Raw genomic sequence first — 27,427 nt, 5'->3', positions numbered from 1 at the left:
TCAGCTTCAGCCTTAGAAGCAACTAGCTCTGCATCGCCTTGTCAGATCAAGGCTGTCACGCACTCCTTTCAGAAGGGGCTCCAGTTTCTGCTCTATGAAGGTAGAGTCTCTGACTTACTGATGCCTGTATGACAAATTTAAGCTTCCTGACAACAGTGTGTTTCCTTCTTTACATTTTGTGCATGCCAGGGATCTGGGACTGCTAAAAATGAATGCTTTACTAGGATAGCAGAGATTGATGCTAAGAGCATGGTATAAATGATGCCAGTATAGCTAGGTTTATTTTAAAGTGTCCATCAGAGATGTACTTGTTTCTCAGAAAATAACCCTCCTTTCTCTTTTACTTCTTTATTTTCATCTGTCTGGGTCTGAAGGATCACAGCCTCTGTTAGCACAGAAACACACAACAGGTTTTATTATGGACATGTTTATCACTAAGTAATGCAGCTATTACATGCTAACTGTCATCCTGCTGGGTAACAGTGCATGTTTTGACCTGTGTGCTTGGCACAAGCCAGAGGATATGGCTGCAAAGATGAGCATGGAAGCTTAGCATAGAAACTGCAGAACCAAAGCCATTAAGATACAGCTGTCCTAATACTGACGAGCTCCTCCTGAAGGCAAGAATAGTGACCTGTGGTTCTAAGTTATCTGAATTTTCTATATGTTTGCATTGTATATAAGAAGATACTGGTAAGAACTCTGCCCATACAATTTTTTTTCTCTCCTAAACAGCTTGATTCATGTGCAGATTTCTCCATTATGCCCTTTTCACCCATTTATTCCTATTTCAGGCCTAATCAAAAGACTGGATTGGATACTGAAGTAGTCACTCCATTACAGAAGGCTACTAGGATGGTCAGGCAAGACTTGCCCTTGGTGAAGCCAACTTGTTGGAGAACCTTTCATGCACCTTCTTTGTGAGAGCAAAGTGACAAAGATGAGTTCTTATGAAAACTGGAAAGACTTACCAGAAAGACTTCTACTGTCTTAATTCCACCTGATGGTCCCATAGGGATTCCTTCTGCAAAACATCATCTCAGGTGAAGTTCCTTGTTAGATCAAACTTTTACTTGAAGTCTACAAGCTAGTGGAGTTAAACAAAACCAGCTATGCACAAGGCCTGAGACAATCTTCAGGACTCCAGATAGCTTCCAAATTAAAGAATAACACTAACAACTCAGCTCAAGCTTCCAGTTTAGGTTTATACCAGCCCTGATTAATCTGTAGGTTTCACCTACCTATCAATGCACAGTCTGGAGAGGAAAGCCTGATATTCTATGACACGCAGCAAAGCATCTCTGAAAATTGAGACTGATTTTGCATATCTGTATGCCCTGATCCATACAAAAGCTTGCTTATTCATTCCCAAGAACTGCAGATGAATAAACTGAAAGCCCTCTGAAAAGGAAAAGCTTTAGACAGTACTGGCAAGGGAAGGAACAGCCAGTGAAAGCGCCATTGTCTGGGAACTTAACGATAGGCAAGAGAAGTAAGATTCAGATAATATATGAGCAATGCTGTTAGATGTTTAGTTTTTTCAAAAACAGGATTATCATCTTAAATGGATGAGATTGTTTTTCCAACAGCTCTTTAAATGTTTTCAAAGATGCTTTATGAAACATGAAAGTTTTAGTATAAATCAGGCAGGGTGCCAAATCTAAGTGGTTTCCTGCAAACAGCCTTAGCAAAAAACCCCATTATACTGATGCACAAACATCACCTGCCGTTATTGTTTAGCCTTCACTTTTTTTGAGAAATACAGGGATACTTATACATACCATGGGTGAGCTTCAGCTGAGCCACATGGCAGCTGTTAGCTCAATACTAATGTGAGGTAAGAAAAAACTTACACAATTAACTTCCTTTGGTTTTGTTAGGAGCACATGCAGGATACTATACAAGAGTAATTCAATACTTCCAGTACTGACTTAAAATGTATATCGCAAGTAAAGAATACTCAGTTTCAGAGAATTAGACAATGAGCTTACACTGGATTTGATTTCCTCTGTTGCTTTTTTACAATTAACTCTGGGGAAAAACTCAGCTTCAGTAAGAGCTAGCATTTGGCCCATGTGACAAAGTCAGCATATACCAATACCAATAAAAAATCCTGAGATAGCTTTGTGTTTATGGTAATGCCATTTGGGTGGAAAAATTAAACTATTAGTAACTCTCTTAAACCGAGCAAATCTACTGGTGGAAAGTTTAAGAGTGGCCAGAGCTAGAACTGGTCAAAGCCATTTTCATAAAAAAGTTTTGTGAATGTACTTTTTCCCTGTTTTGTAAGGTGTTTTCTCACTTTGTTTCAGTGATAGGTACTGGAAAGGAAGAAAGAAAAAAGAGGTTTTGAACCACGTATTTTGGCCATAATTTTAGCAACATTGGGTGAAAAGAAACAAAAACCACAAGCCACTGTACATGTATTAAATGAGATTTTGCAAAATAGAAATTTGTGAGTTTCCTTCTCAGTAACGATATCCAGAGCTTGTGCATTTTGGGAGCACAGCTGGGACCAGATTTGCAAAGATTCCTTAGTACCTGCAGCTAGAAAATTTCCCAGCTTACACCTGCACTGAACACTGTGTCACAGCAGGCTCTTAGAGCTTCACTGCCTAAGCACATGTGAACATTTATAAGTTCTGTGATGCAAGAGGCTTGTTAACTCCATCTTGAACCCAGGGAAGGGCAGTAACATGAATGGGAATACAAGAATTATAAAAGTAGTTTTGGAAAAGAGCCAACATCTAAGTTGAGCATAAGCTGAGGTTTATATATTTTGCTAGTTTGAACTACTATAAAAACAAACCCAAGAGTGGTCAAGCTAAGAAGCTAATTCAGAATATAAATTTTCTTGGAAAGAGAAACAATTTTCTGCAGTGCTCTCAGACCCCAACTTGTCACCCCAACAGATGACCAATATTTATAACCAGATCAAAGTAAGCCAGTCACTCTGCCTAGCAGCCTCCATCTTGTTATCCTCTGGTATGATTGAGATCAGCTCATTTATGGATGAGTTAAAAAACTACAGCAGATCGATAAGCTATCTGTTTCCAACTGGCATACCCTAAAGAAAGGAAATCTAAATCACCTGGCACCAAGAGAATGATTTTTTATTTCTGGTCATTCAGTATTTCTGTAAGTATAGTTTTATATTAGTGAGGAATTCTGTAGCTGCAGTAAGATGAATGAAGAAAGGATTTTCTCCCTTTGCTTTTCAGTAATGCGAATCTGTGAGAGCTCTGTTTCAAAATTAAATGTGTGTAAAAATTTTGAAAGTCAATGTTATGCAAACAAGAATAGACAAGAAGCCACATAGAGCACTAGAAACCTTCAAGTGTCATAGTTAATTCAAGCAAGAAAATAAAAGAGTCAGAAGCTTTAGAAAGGAAAATAATACCAGTACTGAATTCTCAGGCTTCAAAGACATTTAAACCCCTGTTGTTTAACCAAATCTACGTAGGTATGCTTTTCTTCATGCAAAAAAGGAAAACAGTGAGGGCTTAGGAAAGCTTGAATGTCAACCAAACAAAAGATGAATACCAAGCAGTAAACTCTTTGGACTTTTCTAATGAGTCACAAAAATCGTCAGCAATACTGACTCATGAAGCCTGCAGCAGGATGGGTCAGTTGGAGTAGCATATCTAATTTCAGCAGAAATTCTGCAAGGGGAGAGCGATCTCATGTGTGTCTCAATAAGTATTTTCACTTGTCTCTCCTCACACTCTCCTATGGCTACAGGTATGCTCTTTAATACATACAACACAAACACATTCTGCATGTGTGTTTACATATGGATACAAATGCAGATATACTATGCAACAGTTTCCTGCTGAGGGAGAAGAAAAGTATTATGAAAGCCACTCATCTAACAAGTCTTTCTGTAAGGCTGTGTCATTTCAGTTTCTTTTCTGTCTCTATCAGGGAATATTAAGAGGAATATTTGAGGTCCAAAATAGCTCTCTCCCTGCACTCTTTTTAAATGCTTCAATTGATTCTCATTAATCTCTGCCTTCAGTTTAGGAGCTGAGTAAGCTGCTTCTTTCATCTTAAAATTAAATTTGCTTGATAGATTATTAGTATTATTATTAGATAGGGAAAACCCACCTGTCATTTGATGTGTTGGCTTCTGTTCTTTCAGATGGCATTCGTGGATCATTTGCTGCCCTGATCATAATCATCGCTTTAAGCAATATTTTAAATCATTACAAAAAAATCATCATCTCGTGATTTCCAAATTATTTTTCATTTATAAAATTCTCTTAACATTCTGAATCCTGAAACATAAATTTAGAGCTATTTGGAGTGCTTTAAATAGAATACTTAGTGAAACATAAAATCAATAGATAGCATAAAATACCAACATAACTGACTGCAAAAACCATGTGTAAATTATATGGGAGCCAAACAAGTGCAGAGTGGTAACCTGGCACCTGCTCAAATTTTCAAAATTATGTTGGAGGGAATGGCAGCCTACAGACACTGCTCCAATTTGATCTTGCACATTGAAGCACACATCTCAGTAACCTGACATAGTTTGAGGGCATTCCTTTTCAGATTTCAAAATTCATTTCAGTGAAACTTACCATTTTAAAACAAGAAAAAAAAAACCAAACAAACCCTGAGGAGTCTCTCTTCTGCACCTCAGCTAAAATAAAAGAAGCGTATAGAAAGGCAGAGCTGAGGGGATAGAAGAGAAATTGTTCCTCCTACAGTGACTGCATCATATAGGGGAACCGAATGCCGAAGTACATCTAATACTATAAGCTCTCTGCATGAACATTGCTCTGGAGGCATGAATGAAAAATACAACAGAGCAGTGGCAAGATTTACTCTAAGCACATCACTGATAACACCTGAATGCCTCTGCAATGCCTTCTCCTGACTGGGTCTTACTGAAAAAAAAACGCCACACCACCACCACCCCAAAAAACCCCAAACAAACAGAAAAACAAACAACCAAACCACCCCCCTCCAAGAAAAAAAAACAAAACTAACCAACCAACCAAAACCCCAAACCCACAGAACAAATAAAACAGGGCTGCTTTGGTTGTTAAAAAGATTTTGCACACAGACATATTATCACAGATCCATGCTTAGGGAATATGCCACTTTAAGCACAGGACAAAGGGTAGCAAAGCCTAAATCTGTGGGTGACAAGGAAGGATTTACACTGGAGGCAAAAGACTTAAAATGTTCATAGCTGGGTTAGAAGACAGCTTGTGCTTTTGTTGGCAATTTATAGACAGACTTAGTATGTCAACTCATAGCCTGCCTCTTGCACCCCTATTGAAAAGACAAGGTTTTTCAGAAAGGTGCCCTATCTATTTGATCTGGCTGAAAGTTTTGCTTTTTAACACAACATATGTTCAGTGATCACCAAATGAATATTTACGCTGTGAAATTTATTATAGCCTGAATCCTGTCATGAACAGAGCAGATTGCATCCCTTTTGACGTTTTTAACAAGTAGTGGTTTTCTTGCTTAAGACTAAGTGCATGTGTATAAGTTTGCAGAGTCTGTGCCACTGCTGATATCTAAATGAGGATCTACTGAGGATCTACTGATAAATAGCAGAATCTGTGTCCTCCAAAGGCAGCTATCCACCAGCTCCTTCGCTAAGTCTCACATTGTCCTATGTTACCAGTATTATCAAAATGTTTATCTCTAGTGCTACATTTGCTGGCTCCTTTCTCTCTCTTCTAAAATCTATAATATGATTAAAATGAAACAAGGTTTGTAAGGAGTCATAATATGTTTTATTAGAGCAACTGATATATATCTCCTTAGACCATCAGGGCTACAACAACACAACCACTATGATTTAATTAGTCATTTAACAGAATTGGAATAATAGCAGTGACCTCAGCCAGAGCATTTTGTGTATACTTCTATCTGACAATGTCCCATAATCCTGCACTAATATGTCTATCTTTATTCAATTCCACGTCTCTTGAATAAGTCCATCAAAACAAACCATGTTTTTCTCTTTGCATGGTAAAATAGGTACTACCATAAGGCAAACAAATTTTAATCTGCTTTGTAAGTGGCAGAAGGTTTCCAACAGACTGAATAATACTGCAGAGATTATCCATCACTGGTTTGTGGTTTTTTGGTTTTGGGGTTATTTTTTTTATTTACTTGTTTGTTTGGGGTTTTTTGTTTCTTTGTAGGTTTAGGGGTTTTCACCTGTTATTTTCTTTGAGGAGGGACTGGGGGCAGAGGAAGGGAGAACTTGAGGAGGGTCAGGTGAGCTTTGTTGTTTATTTGGGGTTTTTAAACATGTTCTCATACTGGTTTTCAATATTTCATTAATATTTCCATGACTTCCAAAGCATTTTGCCCTAGAATTGCAGCCTGTCACAACTGATGATGGTCAGATTCTGCAACGACCTAAGAAGTCTTGCTACACTTGCCTGGGACTGTGCTGAAAGAAGCTGCATTTACTAACACATAGCAGTGTAATCAGGAGGTAAAACTTGAAACACCACCTAATATATATGAAGCCAGCAGCTGAGGAAGGGCAGCTACTGCACTCTCAGATATGATTTAATGAATCTTGCAGGGGCTTTGACAGAAATGTAATTTGCCAAACCCAGCACATTTTTCACTGCCAATTAATTAAACAGCCTTACTGAGAAGAAGTGTCCAGTAAATTAAAGAGCTGCAAGCCTAGAACTTCACATTATCTAATTGTACCACAAATACAGCTACCAAAACAGATTTGCCTGGTTATCAAAAAGGCTATGTGAAAAGCAGCATTCTAAAACTGTTGCTTCACACACTATTCTGTTGTCTCCTTGTACATCTACATTCTTCTATGACCTACACAATTACCCAACGGCAACAGTGAGACACAGTTCCCAGCTACAATGACACCAAGTTTCATTGTGTTTTGCACTGCATGTCTAAATTTGCCTGAATTAGTCTTTAAAAGGTTATCCTCCCCTCTCAAAATCCAGAACAAAAGAAATCTCTTTATCCATTCCTGCCTCCTATTCAAAACTTCACAACTGTGATTTTAAAGCCTGGCTACATGGAAGATGAGCCAAAACAATGTTCTCTGATGGAAAAAGGTGTATTATGCACACCAGAGGAGTTGACTCTCCACCCAAAGGGCTGTAAAAGGAGCACATCACTTGAACTCTTTCCATGTAAATCATCTCACGTTCTTATAGCACATAAGCCAATGTTCTGTGCTTTTAAGCATGCAGAAAGAAAGTTTCAAGTCTCTTTCCAGCCATTTGGGAAGCTTCACATTTTTCCTGTCAACAAGCCCTACTTCAAGAAACAAACAAGAACAATCCTCTTCACAAAACAGTGTTGAGAATGTTTGTCAACATGACCCATGAAAAACTTGGAATGAATATCTTTACATGTGACTTGGTTTTGTGGGAGATAAGGGCCCCTTAAGTTATCACTTTCTATGGTACAAAGTTATTTCATCATATAACAGGTACTACGAAAATAAACCCCCTCATTATTGTGGAGCATTCACATGCTGTGACAATGAAACCCATGGGCCACCAGCTAACTTTTGTGTCCAGATTTTAGATATGGTGACTCTCATACCAGGTCATTCAAACTCTCATAATCAAAGCCTTCTCCATAATTCTCACCTCTGTGTCGTACTACAGCTATACAAACCTTAGTGGTTTTAGTAACTGAGATTTAAGGTAACACATACACTTAATCTGCAACAAAACTCCAAAGTGGTTAGAACTCAGTGAAGCTACATATAAGTTGTAGTTGCAGGTTCTGTAACAAATTCTACTTAATTCTCACCAAAAGCTTGTTTTTCAGATGTATCATTGACAGACTATATCTCTGCCATGCAGAAGTTATTATTGCGTATAAGACAATGATTGCTGTTAAAAATCGGACTGTGTTCATCATGAACAATAGATTTAAGGACACTCATGTTTAAGAAGTCTTCATGAAATTCATAGTTTCCCAACCACAAATATTGTACACTTTTAACCTGCTTCCTCCTTTCTCCAAATGCTTTTCCTGGAGTTAAGTAATTTGATACAATACGTTTTAAATAAAGGATTCAAAGCAATTTCCAATCTCTACCTAGACAATTCTGCTTAAAGCACAGTGATAAAAGCTGTGTCATTTGTTAAAAAGAAGGTTTTATTAATGAAAGTAATAACTACTGTCATCAGTCTTTCCAGAATACCTTCTCTTTATGAGCTGATTCCAGGTGTCTTGCTTTCTGAAGTAGTTTAAACAGTGTAAGTGAACATACACTGCACAGCATTAATATTTAGGCAGCTGCTAGAATATTTGTTTAAATCATTATGGTTTTGTGGCAGCTGAGCCTTAATCTAGGTCTCAGCTGACTTGCAGCTTTTTAATGTAATAATGTTACACATGCATGGTGAAAAATGCAGTGCATTGCACTATCTCTTTGCAATTTATGTCTGAACTAATTCTACACTTTTTTTATTGCAGCAAGAAACTTGCCTCAGTGAAAATCACACAACTGAGCTTCAGTGTAGGGCAAAAATTGGAAAGCCATCTAGCACCAGTCAATAAAAAGTATTGTATGGACTGATGACTAACCTGTAGCAGAGAAGTTGCCACAGTTTTTAATGTCAGCATATGTATAAGAGACCCCCTGTTTAGAGAGTTCTGCAAAACAAGTGCCTAACGCAGCCTCCAAGAGGGAAAGGGCTCAAGAACTCCTTTAGGCAAAAAATGTGCTAAAGTGCAATTGTATTCAAATACAACCCCCTTTCCAGGCAAGGTTGCTCCATGTTGAAGACAGCATCTGTTAGATTGAGTGTCTTTACAATGAAAGTGGTATTTGAAGTACAATTGTTCCTAATGTAATTTGCAGGACGTGCATTATCAGACCATCAAGATTCTTTTTTTTTTTTTTTAATTTAATTTTATTTTCACCTTAAGTTTCATGAAATGCACGTTAGCCTCTTCCAGCTCTTCAGCAGTCATTCCTACATGGGAAATGTTGAGGTGAATTAATTTTTCAAAGTGCACTCATGAAGGTTCAGATATTCTTTGTTATAGAAACCTCAACAAATAACTATGTTGAGAATCAGTCTCCTGCTACATCATTGTATTTCTATCCTCAACCTCAGGGCTGAATACAAAACCAGGCCTGCATGTGGAGTACTAACATTGTTCTTCCATTTTCCAGTCGTGCTAATTTTCCCCAAACTCCTTGCAGTTCTGGTTTTAGTGATTTCAGCTATTTTCCTGTATTATCTATTACCTCGATTATACATTGTCTCTGCACAAACTCTGGAATGCCTAGACCGAAAATAACCATCCTTAATGATGCAGTGAGCTTTCTCCTAAAAACTTTACATGCTCAAGTGCCAAAAGACACAGATGATAAAGCTCTCTTGGGAACAAGGATGGGCAGCTACAGTAATAATACAAAGGAGGAATATTCTGGTTGTTTTTCCACAATCTCTCCACTCCTCTCTGAAGTGGGACTGGTCAGGCAGCTGAAACCAAAAAAAAATGAACTCAAACCTGCAGGTGTCACAGTGGATTATGAAGTTAAATTGCACCAAACAACTAGACATCTATAAACAGCTTGAAGCACCAAAATTACCACTTGTGGAGCACAGCTTACGTAGCAAAACATTTATTTACACACAGACCTCAGTCAAAAAATAAGCCTGTTTCTTCACTATTTTTCTACTTTAATTGTATAATTTGTTACTGTTGAGTTCCTGGAGTTCTGTAGTTCACTGTACAACAAAGTAACAGTACTTTTTCAAGAGCCAGTAAAGTACTTGCAAGTGAAGTAACAACTATTCTAAAACTGGCATTTTAACCAAGAGATTTTGCATTATTGTATACACAGTCAACTAGATTCACCTAAAAGAGTAAAAGCTAGTCATTGCAATGACTACTTGCTCATTGTAATTACAGCAAACATCAACTTGTTGATGAAAAAGTAATAATGCTATTTTTAAGTGTGCTCGGAAGGGAGTAGTGCACGTACATATTTAAAGATGTGTGGCTGGGAAGAAAAAGAATTATTTTTAAAAAATAAGAATCATATTTTTGCTTAAAATAGACAATTTTTTACATCTTTAGAAATGAGCACTCAATTGTTTTTCCTTCATTAGTAAATGAGGACAGTATCTCCATGTTGCAATCCAAAAAAATCACTAAGACAAATGGTTTAAGCCCAGTATAACACCAGCCACGTTAAATTTGCACTAATTATAAAGAAAGACTGACATTCAACTGTCTTTAAAACCCAAGAAAAAAATGTTAAAGTACTCTCTAATTGGATTGCCTCTTATGAATTACTGGCTTTATTGCTTGCTTTCTAAATAACCATCTACATTAACATAGATGTTCTTGTTACCTACTTGCACTGCTACTGAATTAGCAAGATCAAAGAGCATTGGATAAATAAACAGTATTCCTGACATCTTTAGTAATTAAGCACTGCAATTGCTGTAGAAAGTATTCCACCTCTTTTTAGTTCATCTCCCAGTCAAATGTTCTGTTAGAAAGCAGAGCTCTTGCTGCTTTCTTTTAAATGTTCTTTCAAACACTTTAATTGTTATGAAATCTAATTGAAAAATAAGGGAGGAGGTGGTTTTGTTGGGTTTTGTGGTTTGTTTTTTTCTTTTTTAATCTTGGATTGCCTAATCTGAATTGTTTGGAAGCCAAGCTTTATTTCTGTCATAAAATATCAAGTTCAAATTGCACTGGTGTTTTAATGCACTAGGTGGCATAATGATATTCACATTAGAGCAGATTAAATGCTTCACCATCACTCAGGATTTAGTTGGATAACAGAAGTTTCCCTTTCTGCCAGAGAAGAAGTTCTATGGAAATTTCTGTAATTATAGGAATGTTAATATTGTAAACCCTCTTTTTTGTTCTTTGCAAAAGTCTCTCAAATTTTGAAAGGGAAAAATTGTTCATATGTAAAGATGACAATATATAAATAAAATAAAAAAAAAAAAAAAAAAGTACTTGTGACATCAAAATACCAGTCATCTGTTCCTTGCACTTTCCGTATTTTCCCTATGGTCAGAATATCTTGTTGCTTCTAAATAGATTTACAAGAAGTGTGAAAAGAGTACAGAGAATAGTAAAACTCTCTTGTTTACTCTCTTTCATCAGCTCTATAAACTGGCAAACCTGTGGTGTCACCAGCTGAAAGACTATTTAGAGATTACTTAGCATGATACTGACCTGTGTTGTTTAACTTCCATTAACATTTAGAGGGACATTAATCTCCTTGCAGGGAAAATTTGTTTCTTTCGCTATATGAAATATCCCATTCTCCCCCACCAGAAACTCAGGCATGTACTGGACCCATGAAACATATGGATCCTCAGCAACAAAATTTTAGGCAAAGAGGTTAGCAAAGTAATAACCAAATACTCCCATCAGACTTGTCTGTTCAGGTGAGTAGGATTAACATCCCAACCCTCATGTTGCAGACTCAGGTTTTGCAAAGATGTGATTTAAGAATTGAAGGTCCAGCTGAACTGAACTACTGAAAGCGGTGGTAGGAATTTTAGTTAAAAATCCTTTAAACCCTAATCCAATCCTGATTGTGACAAAGTGTACCATGAGCAATTTTACTCGTGACCAACATTAAAGTAAATCAATTACACGTGAGCTTGACAGTTATCACTTTTTCTATGACTCCTGTTTTGTCAGCTTTGATATGGGCCACATTAAATGCATATTGATGCTGCCAGGAATTGGACCAGGTGAGTTGAATAAATCTTTTCCACTTCTAACTCTTCATTCCACTATTATAATGAACATAATGAAAGATCCTTTTAGACTGATTCTGGTGTCAGTCTGAACCAGCATTATGTCAAAAAAAATTTAAGTCATCTTCATTTATTGTAAGCTCAGAGACTTGCTTTTTTGCTGCAGATGTTGTGTCACGGTTTGCTTGAATTCTGGACAGTAAATTACAAAATACTTCAATGTAAAGTGGCAGCGAAATCATTTATCATTAACTTGAAGAGGCCATTACTCAGCTGTAGAAGATGACTGTTTTATGAATACAAAGGATTAGATCATGATATAGTGACCAGAAGTGTTCATTTTCCAAAACACAGCAGTATGGCAAAAGTGAGAAAGGAATGGGGCCTAAGAAGATGATATAATTTTATCTGGATAATACTTTGATGTTTGCTGTCCCAGTGTCGTGGTGCTTTAAGCCCAGGCCGTAAATTAGAACCACACAGTCTACTTCCCCCCCACCTTTCTTCCCTCCGCTCCTGGAGGGATGGGGAGGAGAATCGAAAGAATGCAACTCCCACAGCTTGAGATAAGAACAATTTAGTAACTAAGGTATAACACAAATCACTACTGCTACCACCAATAATAATAATGATAAAGGAAATAACAAGGGAAGAGAATACAACCACTCACCAACCAGTATCTCGCCCCCACCCCACAGCGTTCCAGCCCTTAAGGGAACTCTCCGTTACATCCTGGCCATGACGTGCTGCGGTATGGAATACCTCTTTGGCTAGCTTGGGTCAGGTGTCCCATCTCTGCTTCCTCCCAGCTTCCCCTCCTCCCTGGCAGAACATGAGACTCACAAAGTCCTTGGTCAGGGTAAACATTCTGACCAGCAACTGAAAACATCGGCTTTATCAGTATTATTCCCAGGCCGAAAGTCAAAACCACAGCACTGCACCAGCTACTAAGAAGGAGAAAAACTGATTGCTACTGCTAAACCAGGACACTCAGTTACAATTAGCTTTTCTGAGACTTGCTGTTAATTAGCAGACATTTTTCTATTGGCTAACTGCTGTAGCCATTTTAGCTTTTTCTGTGCAATTACAACTCTGGCAAATCACTGCAATTCCACAAGCAGGTGCCCTACTTGAGCATCAGAAAAGGATTTAAAGAGGTATAAAATATTTTCTGTCTTTTAAGGTTTATTTAAAATATTGGAGTTTCTTTAAAACAAAAAAAGAAAAAAAAAGAAAAAAAAAAAAAGCACTTTGGTGTAGTCACTAACATGTTTACCTGTTTTATGAAGATTATCCCCACTTAGAGAGCTTAATTGTGCAAGAAACTGATTAGGATAATGCCATTACTGACACTAATTTTGTAAAGACTGAAGATGGTTCAGCACAGAAAAACTGAACAGTGTGGAACACAGTATCAAACACCACCAAGCTACCAATTCCTAGAACTGATTAAAGACAGGACTTCTCTGTTTTATGATGCAGTCAGCAAAGAATTCCAAAGTGCCTACCTTTTCCAGCTGGTGCATCCCTTCCTCTACACAGCAAACAGATGCCAGTGTTCTCAACGTCTGGGGATAAAGGCACCTGAAACAATCCTGGCGACAAATCTTAAAAAGAGCAACTACACCTCCTTCCTGCAGAGGAAAAAAAAAAATCTGAAAAGCAGCACTGAGTATTTCTCTGGTATTAAAACAAGATGGGGACGGGGAGCAGATTCCTTTAGTAATTTATCCAAATTAGCTATCATTACAGCACCAACAAAGAGGATGTTAAGCTCACACAGAGAACTCAAGTTGATTAATGCTTATACACTAAGCAATGAAAAAGTAATATAGCCTCAGTGGGACATGTGCTTAAACGATTGACTTTTACCAATTACAAACACAATTAAAGTAAACTTGACATTCATGCAAAAATTACAAAGAATTATCAATAAGCAGTCATTAAAATGACACTTAAGTGATATTACAACCATATGCTATCAGTTTAAAACAGATTTTTGTTAGCATATATTTCATATTCCTCTACATTTCTGAACTGCATACAATATTTACGTAATGATAAAATATGAAAGAGAAGTTCATATGGTTGAAGAGGTACTGAAAATAAGGTCAATATAGGTGTTCCTATACAGTACTATACAGTTACAATCTATATCTTCACACTGTAACACATAGAATTTGGACTCTTAAACTTTTTTATTTAACTACGACAATCAGGACAAAGACTTGAGTATATATACATCCATAAAGTAGATGTCCTTAATCATTTCCAACATGGGCTGTAAACATATATGTTAGCAAAGTTCACAATAAATGGAGATATCATTACATACATACAATATAAGCACTTCGTGTGCTATTTGATTGGGTTTTTTATTGTTGTTCATTTCAGAATGTTATGCCATCAGGTAGACTATAGATGCCTTATATTATGTAAGAGCAGATATATAATGAAGAGGAAAGAATTTAAAAAAATTAATGATAGATGAAAGATCTCAGACTAAAATATTAGGATGAGAGTAGTAGATTAAAAAGTTGAACTCATGGACCAAGTGTAATATATACCCTTCTTTTTAAGTCTGTTTCATTAGCCTCTATAAAAGTATTTTTCAGATTCACAGAAATAATCTTTTTCTGCTCAATCATTTGTGATATTGCTAAGCCACTGGCCATCATATTTGAAAAATCATGGCAGTCAGGTGAAGTTCCTGATGACCAGAAAAAGGGAAATATAACCCCCATTTTCAAGAAGGGGAAAATGGATGACCCGGGAATTACAGACCAGTCAGTCTCACCTCTGTGCCTGGCAAAATCTTGGAGCAGATTCTCCTGGAAGAAATGCTAAGGCACGTGAAAAACAAGGAGGTGCTTGGTGACAGCCAGCATGGCTTCACTAAGGGGAAATCCTGCCTGACCAATTGGGTGGCCTTCTATGATGGGGCTACGAAACTGATGGACAGGGGCAGAGCAGCTGACGTCATCTACCTGGATTTGTGCAAAGTGTTCGACACTGTCCCACACAACATCCTTGTCTCTAAATTGGAGAGATATCAATTTGATGGGTGGACCACTCGGTGGATAAAGAACTGGCTGGATGGCTGCACGCAAAGAGTTGTAGTCAATGGCTCGATGTCCAGCTGGAGACCGATAACGAGTGGTGTCCCTCAGGGATTGGTGTTGGGACCGATCTTGTTCAACATCTTTGTCAGTGACATGGACAGTGGGATTGAGTGCACCCTCAGCAAGTTTGCCGATGACACCAAGCTGTGTGGTTCGGTTGATATGCCGGAGGGAAGGGATGCCATCCAGAGGGACCTCGACACACTTGTGAGGTGGGCTGATGCCAGCCTTATGAAGTTTAACCATGTCAAGTGCAAGGTCCTACACCTGGGTTGGAGCAATCCCAGGCACAGCTACAGGTTGGGCAGAGAAGAGATTCAGAGCAGTCCTGTGGAGAAGGACTTGGGGGTGTCGGTCGATGAGAAAATGAACATGAGCCAGCTTCAGTGTGCGCTCACAGCCCAGAAAGCCAACCGTATCTTGGGCTGCATCAAGAGGAGCGTGACCAGCAGGTTGAAGGAGGTGATCCTGCCCCTCTACTTTGCCCTTGTGAGACCTCACTTGGAGTATTGTCTGCAGTTCTGGTGTCCTCAACATAAAAAGGACATGGAACTGTTGGAACGAGTTCAGAGGAGGGCCACGAGAATGATCAGGGGACTGGAGCACCTCCTGTATGAAGATAGGCTGAGAAAGTTGGGGCTGTTCAGCCTGGAGAAGAGAAGGCTGCATGGAGACCTCATAGCAGCCTTCCAGTATCTGAAGGGGGGCTATAGGGATGCTGGGGAGGGACTATTCATCAGGGACTGTAGTGACAGGACAAGGGGTAACGGGTTCAAACTTAACCAGGGGAAGTTTAGGTTGGATATAAGGAAGGAATTCTTTACTGTGAGGGTGGTGAGGCACTGGAATGGGTTGCCCAGGGAAGCTGTGAATGCTCCATCCCTGGTGGTGTTCAAGGCCAGGTTGGATGAAGCCTTGGCTGACATGGTTTATTGTGGGGTGTCCCTGCCCATGTCAGGGGGGTTGGAACTAGATGATCTTAAGGTCTTTTGCAACCCTAACTATTCTATGATTCTATATTTGAAAACTCAATAGAACATACCAATATAAAACCTCTGGACTGCAATTTCGATTCCATTCACTTTTCAGAATTCTACTACTTTTTTGTACAACAATATCATAAAGAATAATAGAGCAAGCACAGTAATCTGTTTAGTTTAACAAAAAGTTATGACAATTTATATGAAAATTAGAATTAGACAAAATTAATACTTCAATATATTTTTAAGATAGAATTTTTATATTATGTCTTTGCACATGTACATGCAATTTCTATGACATCGGTGAAAGCAGTAGGCTTACTGAGGTTTTCTCAGAGTAGAATTTATTTCTGGAACTGTAAGAAGTGCACATGTATCTCTATACTGCTATATATAGCCTACCACAGAAAGACATTTCTCAGCCTTTAAAATAAAAGAGACAGTACACTAAAAAAAAAAAAAAAAAAAAAAAAAAAAAAAAAAAAAAAAATTGTTGTTTTTTATTTCCACAAAAGAATATTGATATTTCACCCAAGCAGTAATTATCTTTGAAAAACAGAGAAAATCGGCTATTAAAGTGTTGTCTCCAAATCTAAAATTACTGGAGATTTTATTTATTTATTCTCAGTTTGAAAGTGCCCACAGATCAATGGAATCAGAGATTATCCAATACTCTGCTTTGGTAGTAATAAGCATAAGTTAATGGACAACACTAGTAATGCTCAAGTGATGTTGGCACATTTGCTTCAAGCTTTCTGTATGACAAATGATGCTCTGCTTTTGCCTCTGATGGACAGGAAGTGATTTATTACTGCGTTTGTCAGTAGTAGATCTAAACTTTCTATTTTGTGCCCTGTGTGCCATTACCAAGCTGTAAAATACCGATCATGAGCAACGAACCTAGACAGCTAAGTATGGAATATGGAGAAAATACCAACTTTGATTCTCTGGCTTGTCAAAAACACTCCCCTCACTGGGATCTCTGCATTCCTCAGGATTTATTCACCTTTTTCAAGATTTGTCCCCTGTATTTTCTGCAATGATGACAAAACTATTCCATCTGACAGGGCTACATGAATTGGTCAAATGGGTAAACAGTATCAATCAGACAAAAAAACATAAAAGCACTTAGCTTTGCTTGCTTTGGAGATTAACTTGTCCCTTTCCAAAAGCTATCAAGGTGTCTAAGCATGCTTTTATTTATCCTTTATAGAATATCTGGCATTTCCAAGTTTTGACCAAATGACAGATTTACAGCTCTTGCTGTAATTCAAGTTTCATCTGGGACAGGCTTCACATACTCTGTGAAGCAATATCTGAAAGAGAGGTGGGAGAAAAGGCATCCAACTCTAAACCATAATATTTTTCAGTTTTAATCTGAAATGATTCAAAGTACAATAAATTCTCATCAAGCCTTTCTTCATGATGGAGGACAATACTTATAATAAGCTTGAAAGATGATCTCCAATGAAATCTTCATAGTAACTGTTTTCTAGAAAAGGAAGTGACATAAAAGAATGCTAAAATATATTAGAAGCTTCTCATAGGAAGTGATCTCCTGCACATCCATATGCTACTCAAATAGTCAAATATTCTCCAAAGAAGGTTGCAATAAGCAGGCATGATTATCATCGTTATCTTCATTTTTGCCTCCTTTAGGAGGCTATTATTGTAGCATCCAGTTCAAAATTAGACTCTGTCATCTGTAAAATGGATTTTTTTACAAAGACTTTTTTTCTTTATCACTCTATGTCCCAGTGTTTACTTATTGTAACTCTGGAACTGATTTTTACTGTCTCTTCTGGTTGTTATGAAGAGAAATCAATTTAGAACTAGTCTACATCAAGTCATGCTAATTTTCAACAACTGTTCAAGTCTACTAAAAAAATTATGATTTCTGGTTTTTAGTATCTTCTTATGCCCTCAGAAAATGAAGGTAGGGTTTTAACATCCAAGACTAATTTATAATTATATTAATTAATATGAAAGATCCTAGGATCGAAACCTAATAGATATAATGAAATAAAAAATATTTTTGTGAATAAATCCCTGCAATGCTACCCGAGAAAATGATACAGCAACTTAGTCACATTGGGTGATGCTAAAGTATGTGTTGTAAGCCTTAACAGAGAAGTATTTTAGCAGTATTTGATACCAAGTGTAGGATACTGAACTGCAGACAGAAGCCTAAAACTTTTCCCCAGTAGTTGCAACAAATGCTCTATTTGGTTCTTTTCTCATATTCTCTTTTTGCTTTTAAAATTATCTAAACTGGTGGAGTTTTCATTATGCTGCCACCAATGTAGTTGCTTGCAGACAAACACCACATACTTGGGTTCAAAACTCACAGCTCCACATTGGTTATTCTACTAGTTCAGAATTCACCCTTTTTATTAGTATTATTATTTAGGCTTTCTCCCTTCATTTCTTATCTCACCATTGCTACTATTCATTTGTGTTAGAGAACTTAGTCTTCATAGTTCTGACAGCTCATGAGAACAACTAGCTGGCTGCCAGGGTGAGTCAGCAACATGACTTTTACAGAAGAAGAAAAAGGAGAAAAGAGAATGTCTCCAGGTGGAATAAAATTATAAATAACCCTTCAGCATAAGGGAAGTCTTATAAGCCTTTTTAATTTTGTTAAAATACTAGCAGGAAATGAGAAGGGAGGAGAGAACCCCTTACCAAAATGTAAAGTGAGAAACCAGTTCCTATGATATTGTAGCTTTACAGTATTATCATGGTTCTTTTTTTGCAAGTCTGAGATTTTTGTGTGGTTTAGAGCTGTAATTTATAACATGGGACAGGAAAAAAGCTAACAACAGTGATCCACAAGACCATGCATTATCAAAGACATCATTGTAGGACCTCAAGGTTACATGAAGAGATTTGTTGAGTTTTGCATTTACTGTAAATGAATATTCTGCCTCTCTGGCTAGATTTTACCAAAGATAAAATAACAACTCTGAAGGGAACTTCTGTACCTGTGGGAGGTTTTGTGATCTTTGCAAAATTTGAACCTATTCTCACGCTCTTAATGAGTGGGGCAGCTCCAGACTTCTCCTCTTCCATCACCCTGTAGTTTCACTGTCATAGCTGATTACCCTAGTAATCAGAATTCAAAATTCTGGTCTGTTAAAAGACCTCAGCCACCTTGGTCACTGAAGCAGGTAACTAGGGCAATACAGAGGATGAAAGATGATGATGAGTTGGGACAAATGTATTTCACTGAGGAAACAGACAGAGGACAGGTGGTGCAATCACTACTGTAATTTGGCAACCAAACACCACTTAAGGTTCTTTGCTTAAGGGGATGCATTTCACCACTTGTAAATCTGCCACACATCCAGGTTTCAGTAGTAAATTAATTTAGTGATTTATGGAAGGTCAGACCTCACTTCTGCTAAATGAAACTGCTGCAGAAGTCACACAATGATAAAAAGCCTATGACCAATTTTCCTCAATTTGTTAGTTCTGCACTTCCTCAATACTCAATATTTCAGCTGTTTTCGAATACCACTGAGTGGAGCTCAAATACCAATTTAGAAAAAATTAAACCTCTCATGTTGTCACCAGGATCCACTACACATTTCTGAATCTACCTCGTTCACAGCTTTCAAAACAGAGTGATACCCTTTACAGTGCAAATATTCACCTAAAGGCAAATCAGAAATAAAATTAAATGCAGCTGTTCGAACTCATCTCTGATCAGGACAAGGGACTGGCACACTATTCCAAAAGCAGAAGTTCAGGAAAAGAGGCTTTCTTCTTTCTATATACATTGCAGTGGTGATTATCCTGTCCTCGACCTCACCTAGTGCCCTGCCTTTCTCACTTTTTCAAGATCCAACTGTCCCCAAAGGTGCAAACACTGCAGGGATTGCCACTATCATTGATCCTGGCATGAATTATTCATTTATACCAAAAGTTAGAATCAACTACTCCGTAAACGAGAACACACACATTGCTGGAAGTAACTGCAATGAGGTCTCTCTGTAAAAGAAAACTAATGGATACCAAGTATTTCTAAAAGTACATCTTTAATAATATCTCTAACCTTCTCTGTACACACAGCTGAAGAGGACTTGCTCTTTCTCTGTGTAGTCAGCCATATGCATGGCCAATTGTAGTTTTCTCCGCTTATGTGGCTGGAATTTAAAAAGTACTGTCAGGAAGACAAAAAAATGCCCAAAGATACCTCAGGTGGCACAAAGATAACCACAGTTAATTCAATGTCCAGAAGTATGTTGAAGTTCACCATCCTGCTGCAGTTGCTTACACAGGCATTGAGTTTTATTAAAGATTTAGGAAGTTGCAGCCCTTTTATTTTTTTAATCTAGTAGGACAATCATCGTAATAAACTCAGTAGAGTAAACTTTGCAAAAGCAGCAAAGGAAAAAAAGGTTTCTCAGAGTAAATTTTGTTCTTTTACCTGGATTATTTGTCTCCTGAAATACAGAATTTCATCTTGTATTGTAAATTACAAAACTCACAAACACTACTATGTTAAGTAGAATAACTCACTTGTATTACTAGTTTACTTCTGATTAGTCCATATATCCCCTTACCTTAGCTATGATACGGCACAGATGAGCACCTTCTTGGGTAAGGCTGAATAAAGTACTAATGGCCGATGCAGTGATGTACATACTATCTGACAATTCTATTTGTCTCAGCAGGTTCTGTGTGACAGAAGATTAAATAAACATTATTTACTTCTAGCAAAAACAATTAATGTTATATTTAAAGGTAAGATGTAGCAGAAAGTGTAGTTCCTTTAGACCATATCATCTTGCTTCTCACCCAGAGAAAGGAAAAAGGAAAAAAAAACAAACCCTATGGGCAGGAGTCAGACTGATAACACTGTAATGCATTTTAGCATTGCATTTGAATTGATATAACTAAAAATAGTGATATTTAAAAATAAATATGAATAGAGTAAGAAAATAGGGGTGTGTGTGAGAACATTTAATAAAGAACTCTTCAGCTACTTAAGTAAATTATTATTGGGTATGTCTTCGGATTGAACTAAAATTTGCAGAAGGCAACGAATTTTCTTAGTGTAGAAGGGGAGCTGGAACTAGATGATCTTAAGGTCCTTTCCAACCCTAACTATTCTATTCTTCTATGATTCTAAGTGTATCACAAAGTGATACAAGAATTCCACCTTATTTGTAAGGAATATTGCTATATTCTTTCTAACAGTACTTTCTAAGGCTCTGGGTTCATCACTATTCTCACTCTACACAGAAAATGTCATTGACAAATATAGGGAAGTCTCAGAGGAATATAGTTTATTTTTCCAATGTATGAAATAAGTTAAATATTTTTATATTTATAAATAGTTATCTTGCTTTTGTAATGTGTGCCATTGCAACTTCACAGGAAAGCACAGCTGTCAAGAATATGAAGCTTATTTGATTTTTCTATTTCTGAGAGTACATACAGTCATTAGAGGAAGAATTTATAATATTTACTAGGAGAAAGAAGGTAAATGTCTTTATGTTTAATCCAATTTTGAAAGAAGTGCAAGGAAGTGTCCCATATGTTACACTGTTATTTATACAAATTTCAATTACCTTCTCCTTTAGAGGCTGTATTCTTCCAACTTTAGTATTAGAAAAATGTTCCATAAAAGACATAACTTATCAATTCACATGTCGATATGAACCTTTCCTGAATGGAATCCTGACACACCAATTCAGAAAAAAAAAGCTCTTGAGTACCAAATTGAAGTTGAGAGTTCTGGCCTGTCATGCAGGCATCAAGTCTGTTCCAGAGCAGCAAACTACCCGCAGACACATGCTTCTTAGCATGTAGGCATGCAGCTTGACTGAATGGCTCAGAAAACTGTTCTTCAAAATGTTTTCATTAATGACCTCTAATTTAAGTCTTCTGCCACACAAATACGCATGAGATGATGCAGAGTAATTTCAGGTGTACCAGTAGGTGCCAAAGTGAAAAAGACAGAAATGTTAGCAATGAAGAACTGCTTTTCAGATTAAAAAGCCTAAGCATCAAAACAACCACAACCTACTCACTGGTATGGAATATGTAAAACTATATACACACTTCAACTCATACGTGGCATTTCATGTAGTTCTCATGAATCCTAACCAGAAGCATTAATAAGTAGCTTGTTAGTTTGACTGTAATTCTGCAAGTGCATGCTGGAGGTTCTCACCTTTTAGTAATAGCCTTTTAAAACTACAAGGACTGTTTTAAAGAACCACAACATTTTGCTATCTTAATGCATCAAGGTATGTTAGAATTTAAGCAGTATCATGCATTAATTTTAGTTTATCATCACAGTGAATATTATTTAACTATTTCCTCTTTGCTAAGACTCCTATTTCCTCTTTTTCTACAGAAACAACATAAAATTTCAGCATAGCATCAGTTCTAAAATACGGAGAAATTGAGCATAGTTACTTTGGGGGGTTTATTTGAGCAAGATTAGAGGTTGCAAAGGGATTTCTAACGAGATCTCAAGAAAGAAACCAGTGTAAGACTGTAGATTAGTCAAACTTGCAAGTTGCTACTATTTCAAGAATGGTCAAATGGACAACATTTCATGCATTTGTAGTTTAATTACTCAGCGTATTTACATACTTAAATCACCACCAGAAACTACACATCATGACTGCAATGATACAGCACTGTTTTCCAGAAGGTTATACACAAAACCTGTATACAACACTTAGGCTCTAGGAAGTAGTGATATAAGGCATGCACTAGTTAAAACATGTGCTGTGGAAGTATATATATACTTGCTATGTGTACATCTACTAAGAAGTTAGGCTTTTAATGAGAATCAGTAAGAGAAGGAGAGATTTTTTTTCAAGATTCCTATAAAAAAGTAGTGTTTGTACGGGAAGAAGTGAAAGTTTGTCCAAAGGTCTTATTAACAAGACATTGTCCAGAAAATTAGATGCCTTGCATTAAAGGCAACACATCAGGAAAAATAACAATAAACCACATGATCACTTTGTTTGGGATTTGAGGTTATTGGAGAATCTGAGAATACAAACACCTAAATCTCTTTGTAAGCTATTTGCATTACTGTTAAGTTTGCTGAAAATTGAGAGCTATAATTCTGATCCTGGTCTTAATGGATGCTTTCCTCTCGAGATGTGACACTTTTTAAATACTTTTTTAAAATTTTAATTTTTTTTTACTAAAAGCTAACCTGTGCCTCATGTGTTAACAACAGCTCTATCAAATGGCCAAAATACTGAGCAACAGTAGTGAGCGTTTCATTAATACAAGACTTGATGGACTTCAGTATCTGTTCATCTTCAGTTTGTATGCACCTGAAAAGAAAGGAAATGGATGAAGGCAAAAAGATGCAACAGACAACTATTGTTTTATCAAGCTGAGCTCTGTGTTAATAATCAGGATATAATGAGAATTCAACTATTCATGAGGACACTGTCTTTGTGATATTACACCAGACTTCAATCAAATCTTTGTCTATAAATAGCAAGTATACCAAAGACAACAGTGGATATGAATGAATAATTTTGAGGTCATGATTTATTTCACAGACTGCAGGCCAAATTTTGCCACAGATGCTGTGTGTTTATACTCGTGTAATTCTGCTATTCTCCACCTATGCTAATAGTTACAGCCACTCGATGATACCTGCATTTCAACTGAAGCTGTATATATCCATTTTTCATGATGATAGAAGTGTTTTCAATAATTTTCATTTTTTTACTTCTTTGCCATAGTTTAACATAGCAGGCTAAGGACTCAAAATGGATGTGTGTCCAGGTAAGCAAAGTCCATTTAAATATAAACAGCATACTCAAAAGTCAAATTTGTCCTTCTATGCGGAAAGATTACATACAGCAGCTTTATAGTGTTAGTATAACTATTTTGTAACCAGTGATACTTGGCTGTAACCAAATGAGATAAAGATAGGAAACTATACAATTCAAATGAAATAACTTGCACTTCCTCACAGAAATGCATTCATTTGAATTGTCAAAACATATTCCACCCAGACAGGTCACTATAACAGAAGATACGGTTTGATCAGGTTCTCCACCTACACAGTAGATTCATTTTTAAGCTTTACCTGTCTTTCACCCATCTATACGAACTTTTTGTCAAACAGACAAGGAGGGAGAGGCCTGATATGGGGCAAATACTAAAGATCAGAGCTCTTATTAAATCAGTGTGTCTTATTGTAGTATATAAAAGTAACATCTGCTCTGCGTGGGTTTGGCAAAAAGTAGTAATGCTCAAAAAATGTTCTTTCCTGATAATTACATGGTATGTCTCCCCCTGATGATCCCCCAAGCAGAATGACTTGCACAGTGTTTAAAGTAAATCAAAAAAGACTGAACTGTGTTGGAGGAAACAGGATAACTTATGTTAGGCAGAGTAAATATCATTAGAAGGATTATAAAGAGATTCTTATTTTCCAGTCTTGGCATTCTGGAGTGCACAGAGCTGAGTAAACCTACAACTCCAATTTAAAGGAATGTGCATGTATTTCTGTTTGATTTACTAATACATGCATATGTGCATATGGGAATATGCACTATGATAGTCTTGCAATATAAGCTTATACACCATCTGAAATCTTGGCTCCACAGAACTTCAAGGGAACTTTGTCACTGAAATCATTAGAGCCAGACATTCTCTGATGTCTAAAAGCCCTGAAAAAATGCACTTGCACGCAGCTCTGTGTCTATGCCAGATTCTTTGTGCAACAGCACATCCCATCTTTCATTAGGATGCAGTTTAGATAAAAGTAACTCACTTCACCAACAAAAGGCTACCATTTAAAAAGCCTTTCACAGCTTCAGCAGTCTAGTTCAAACATGTGAGGGTGTTAGTGGATTTGTATTTCTCATTAGAAGTCCTACAATATAACAAAATTAATATTTGAACTAGAAAGTTTATATTACCTTTCTGTGAATGCTGTAAATTCTGAACACTTGTCTAATAAAAGTTTTTCAAACTGCAGAGAGAGAAAGACAAAGTGATTTTAAAGCAATATCCATAAATACAATTGCTTTGTAAATAATTGATGCTTGTTTATGACAGTTAGATGAAAACCCTCCAGGAAAATATTTCATATATAGACATCCTTTTTCTACTTTTCTGAATAAAACAAATAGAGATAAAAGTGAAATTAACAAAAAGAAAAAAAAAATAGTATTTTCTACATAGTAAATGCAAAGAAACTAACAGATGGGGCTCTAATTACTTTAGTCCAGTAGTCCTCAAAACCAAAACTTTTTTCAACATTATTAATATTCAGAATCAGGCCTATAGGATCCAAAATGAGTTAAGAGTGTTTCCATTGCTGAAAAGAGATTAGAAATTCTTAAACACAGGACCAATATTAGTATGTAAAGATTTCTTGTAGATTAAAGTAAGTTTTAGTTATTGTAAGTAAGTAAATAAATAAATAAATAATACACAGGACAAACATGACATCAGGTAAGGCATCCTACCTGGTGCATTTCTTCTGAAGAATTCCTGGTGAACGTATTGTATTCATTTATCATTGAACGCACATGGCAGTTGACTCTCACTGTCATGCTGTGGACTCTTTGCCATCTATTTTTCTCCAGCTTTTGAGAAATCCTGGTCAGCTCTGTGCTTATGATCCAAGCTCTTTTCAATAGCAGCTGCAAGTTATCACATGTACTATATTGCGAGGAAAGCATAAGTTCATTTTGTTCATCCTTCTCAATGCTGATTGGCTTGGACTGGAGAATACACATGCATTCACAGTCTGTCATCAACTTCAAATCCTCCATCCATCTCTGAACGGAGTCCACCTGAATTAAGTGTATGCTAGAAGGCAGAGAAAGAGAAGGAAGAACAAGGTAAAACAAAATAACCTTAAAATAACTACCAGCAATACCATAAAGTTGCATCCTACCAGATTGCAAATGATTGACAAAAGACAGTTAATTAATCAAATAATTTGCCTGTTGTAACACAGCAACATACTTAGTTTTCTATGCCAAACACAAGTTTTGATTTTCTTATCACCCTTACACCACATATTCTGCTAAAAAATCACTTGTGAAAATCCATAGAGATTAGAGATAAGTAAACAGAAGTTTAGACTGCACTTCAAGGGGAAATGTTTCTTGTACATACAGAGTTTGATATGATGATGAGTGAGCAAAGCTATAGGTATGGCTGATAGTTATGTATGGGACTGTGCTGTCAGGTTTTTTTATACTTTGCCTATTATGCACAACAGAGAAAGTTTTACCTTGCAGCATCTCTCCATAGCCCTTCCACCCACACTGACACAGCCAAACCAAGACAGTGAATGCTACAGTCAGCAGCAATATCTGTTTCTGCCTTATCATAATCCCTTAAACCTCAGCTGCATTTTACTTTCTGACCTAGTCCTTTACCTTCCCACTTATTTTTCACTGCTCTCTGAACAATTTGCCCATCTGACTTCCAAAACGTACATTTCGCTCTGCAGCAAATATGATGTGAACCAGTGAGGCTGAAAAAACCCTTAATGAGTATATTTTGACACAGGGGCAATGGACTTGCATTTTGTACCCTCCAGATAATAAAAAGTGGTACCCAAGAGCAGCTGTACTGAGCTGTTCTGAGCTCAACTTTGTGAGGAATCCCGAGTTCCCCAGAGCCTTGAGGTAGAGTTGCACAGATTTTTTTCTTATAGTGAGATGCCCAGATCCTAATAAAAAAATCAACTGAATTATCAACCCAAGTATACACACTTTGGAGGGGCTGGCCACTTGGGAGGAATATAAGGCTGCTGCTAGAGGATGTAGGAAGGCAGCTAGGATGGCTAAGGCCTCCTTAGAATTAAATCTGGTGAGAGGGGTCAACGACAGCAGAAAGAGCTTTTTCAAATACATGGCTGATAAAACTAACACCAGAGGCAAGGTAGGCCCACTGGTGATTGGGATGGGTGCCCTGGTGACAGAAGATACAGAGATGGCAGAGTTATTGAATGCCTTCTTTGTCTCTGTCTACTCTGCCGGAGGCAGTCCTGAAGAGCCCTGTACTCCTGAGACCTAAGATGAAGTCAGGTCAACGAAGCAGTTTGCCTTAGTCGATGAGGAATGGGTTAGAGACCAGTTGAGCAATCTAGACATCCATAAATCCATGGGTCCAGATGGGATGCACCCGCGGGTGCTGAGGGAACTGGTGGAAGTCATTGCTAGACCACTCTCCATCATCATTACCAAGTCTTGGAAAACGGGAGAGGTGCCTGAGGAGTGGAGGAAAGCAAATGTCACTCCAGTCTTCAAAAAGGGCAAGAAGGAGGACCCGTGTAACTATAGACCGGTCAGCCTCACCTCCATCCCTGGGAAAGTGATGGAACACCTTATCCTTGGAGCCATCTTAAGGCATGTCAAGGATAAGAGGGTTATGAGGGGCAGTCAATGTGGCTTTACCAAGGGGAAGTCATGCTTGACCAACCTCATAGCCTTTTATGAGGAAATAACACAGTGGATGGATGATGGCAGAGCAGTGGATGTGGTCTACCTTGACTTCAGCAAAGCATTTGACACAGTCTCCCACAGCGTCCTCATAGCTAAACTGAGGAAGTGTGGTCTGGATGATCAGGTAG

General features: G+C 37.4%; 1 protein-coding gene across 1 annotated transcript in view; it reads right to left on the bottom strand.

The window, feature by feature from the left end:
* The window catches only part of INSC (INSC spindle orientation adaptor protein), a gene marked incomplete at both ends in the record, with an annotated part of 93,992 nt that overhangs the window by 38,952 nt on the left and 27,613 nt on the right, over positions 1 to 27,427 (bottom strand). Inside the window, 5 exons of the mRNA XM_080618840.1 lie at positions 13,238 to 13,363; positions 20,400 to 20,513; positions 23,021 to 23,144; positions 24,753 to 24,805; positions 25,305 to 25,650. Of these exons, the coding sequence (XP_080474966.1) occupies positions 13,238 to 13,363; positions 20,400 to 20,513; positions 23,021 to 23,144; positions 24,753 to 24,805; positions 25,305 to 25,650 (763 nt within the window). The remainder of the gene's footprint in view (positions 1 to 13,237; positions 13,364 to 20,399; positions 20,514 to 23,020; positions 23,145 to 24,752; positions 24,806 to 25,304; positions 25,651 to 27,427) is intronic.

Source organism: Psittacula echo, assembly GCF_963264785.1.
Source record: "Psittacula echo genome assembly, chromosome: 5".
NCBI lineage: Eukaryota > Metazoa > Chordata > Aves > Psittaciformes > Psittacidae > Psittacula > Psittacula echo.
This window is presented reverse-complemented; position numbering and strand designations above follow the sequence as displayed.